At 50.2% G+C, this 408-nt stretch overlaps 1 protein-coding gene across 1 annotated transcript; it reads right to left on the reverse strand.

The window, feature by feature from the left end:
- Positions 1 to 13: 13 nt before the first annotated feature.
- On the reverse strand, positions 14 to 357 carry LOC121939344 (CAD protein-like; the record flags this gene model as incomplete). Its single annotated transcript, XM_042482382.1, has 2 exons — positions 14 to 123; positions 212 to 357. Coding segments are annotated over 2 exons (256 nt in total), but the record flags the coding sequence as incomplete, so codon positions are not given.
- Positions 358 to 408: the final 51 nt, after the last annotated feature.

Raw genomic sequence — 408 nt, forward strand, 5'->3', positions numbered from 1 at the left:
TTAAAATCGTTACCAGATTTGGTGGTGTTGCCCTCCTTGTGGTCTTTCACAGTCTTAAGAAAGACATCAAACAGGCTGACCAGATCTGTGGGGCCGGCCATGTGCTCTGGGTGGAACTGAACACTGAAAAAAAGCATCGCAAAGAATTAAATCAGAGCATTAAATCCCCACATGTATTACCAAATCACTCCGTGTCAGCGACTACCGTTACCTGAACAGCGGTTTTGTGTTGTGCACGATGCCCTCGTTGGTGTGATCGTTGGCGTTGGTGAAGAGGATGTCCCAGTCCTTCGGCAGGGTGTCAGGGTCGACGGCGAACCCGTGGTTTTGACTGGCGATGAACAGCCGATCTTTCACCTTGTGGATGCACGGCTGGTTGTGGCCACGGTTACCGTATCTAAGAGACAA

The sequence above is a fragment of the Plectropomus leopardus genome, unplaced genomic scaffold, assembly GCF_008729295.1.
Source record: "Plectropomus leopardus isolate mb unplaced genomic scaffold, YSFRI_Pleo_2.0 unplaced_scaffold45820, whole genome shotgun sequence".
In the NCBI taxonomy this organism is placed as follows: domain Eukaryota; kingdom Metazoa; phylum Chordata; class Actinopteri; order Perciformes; family Serranidae; genus Plectropomus; species Plectropomus leopardus.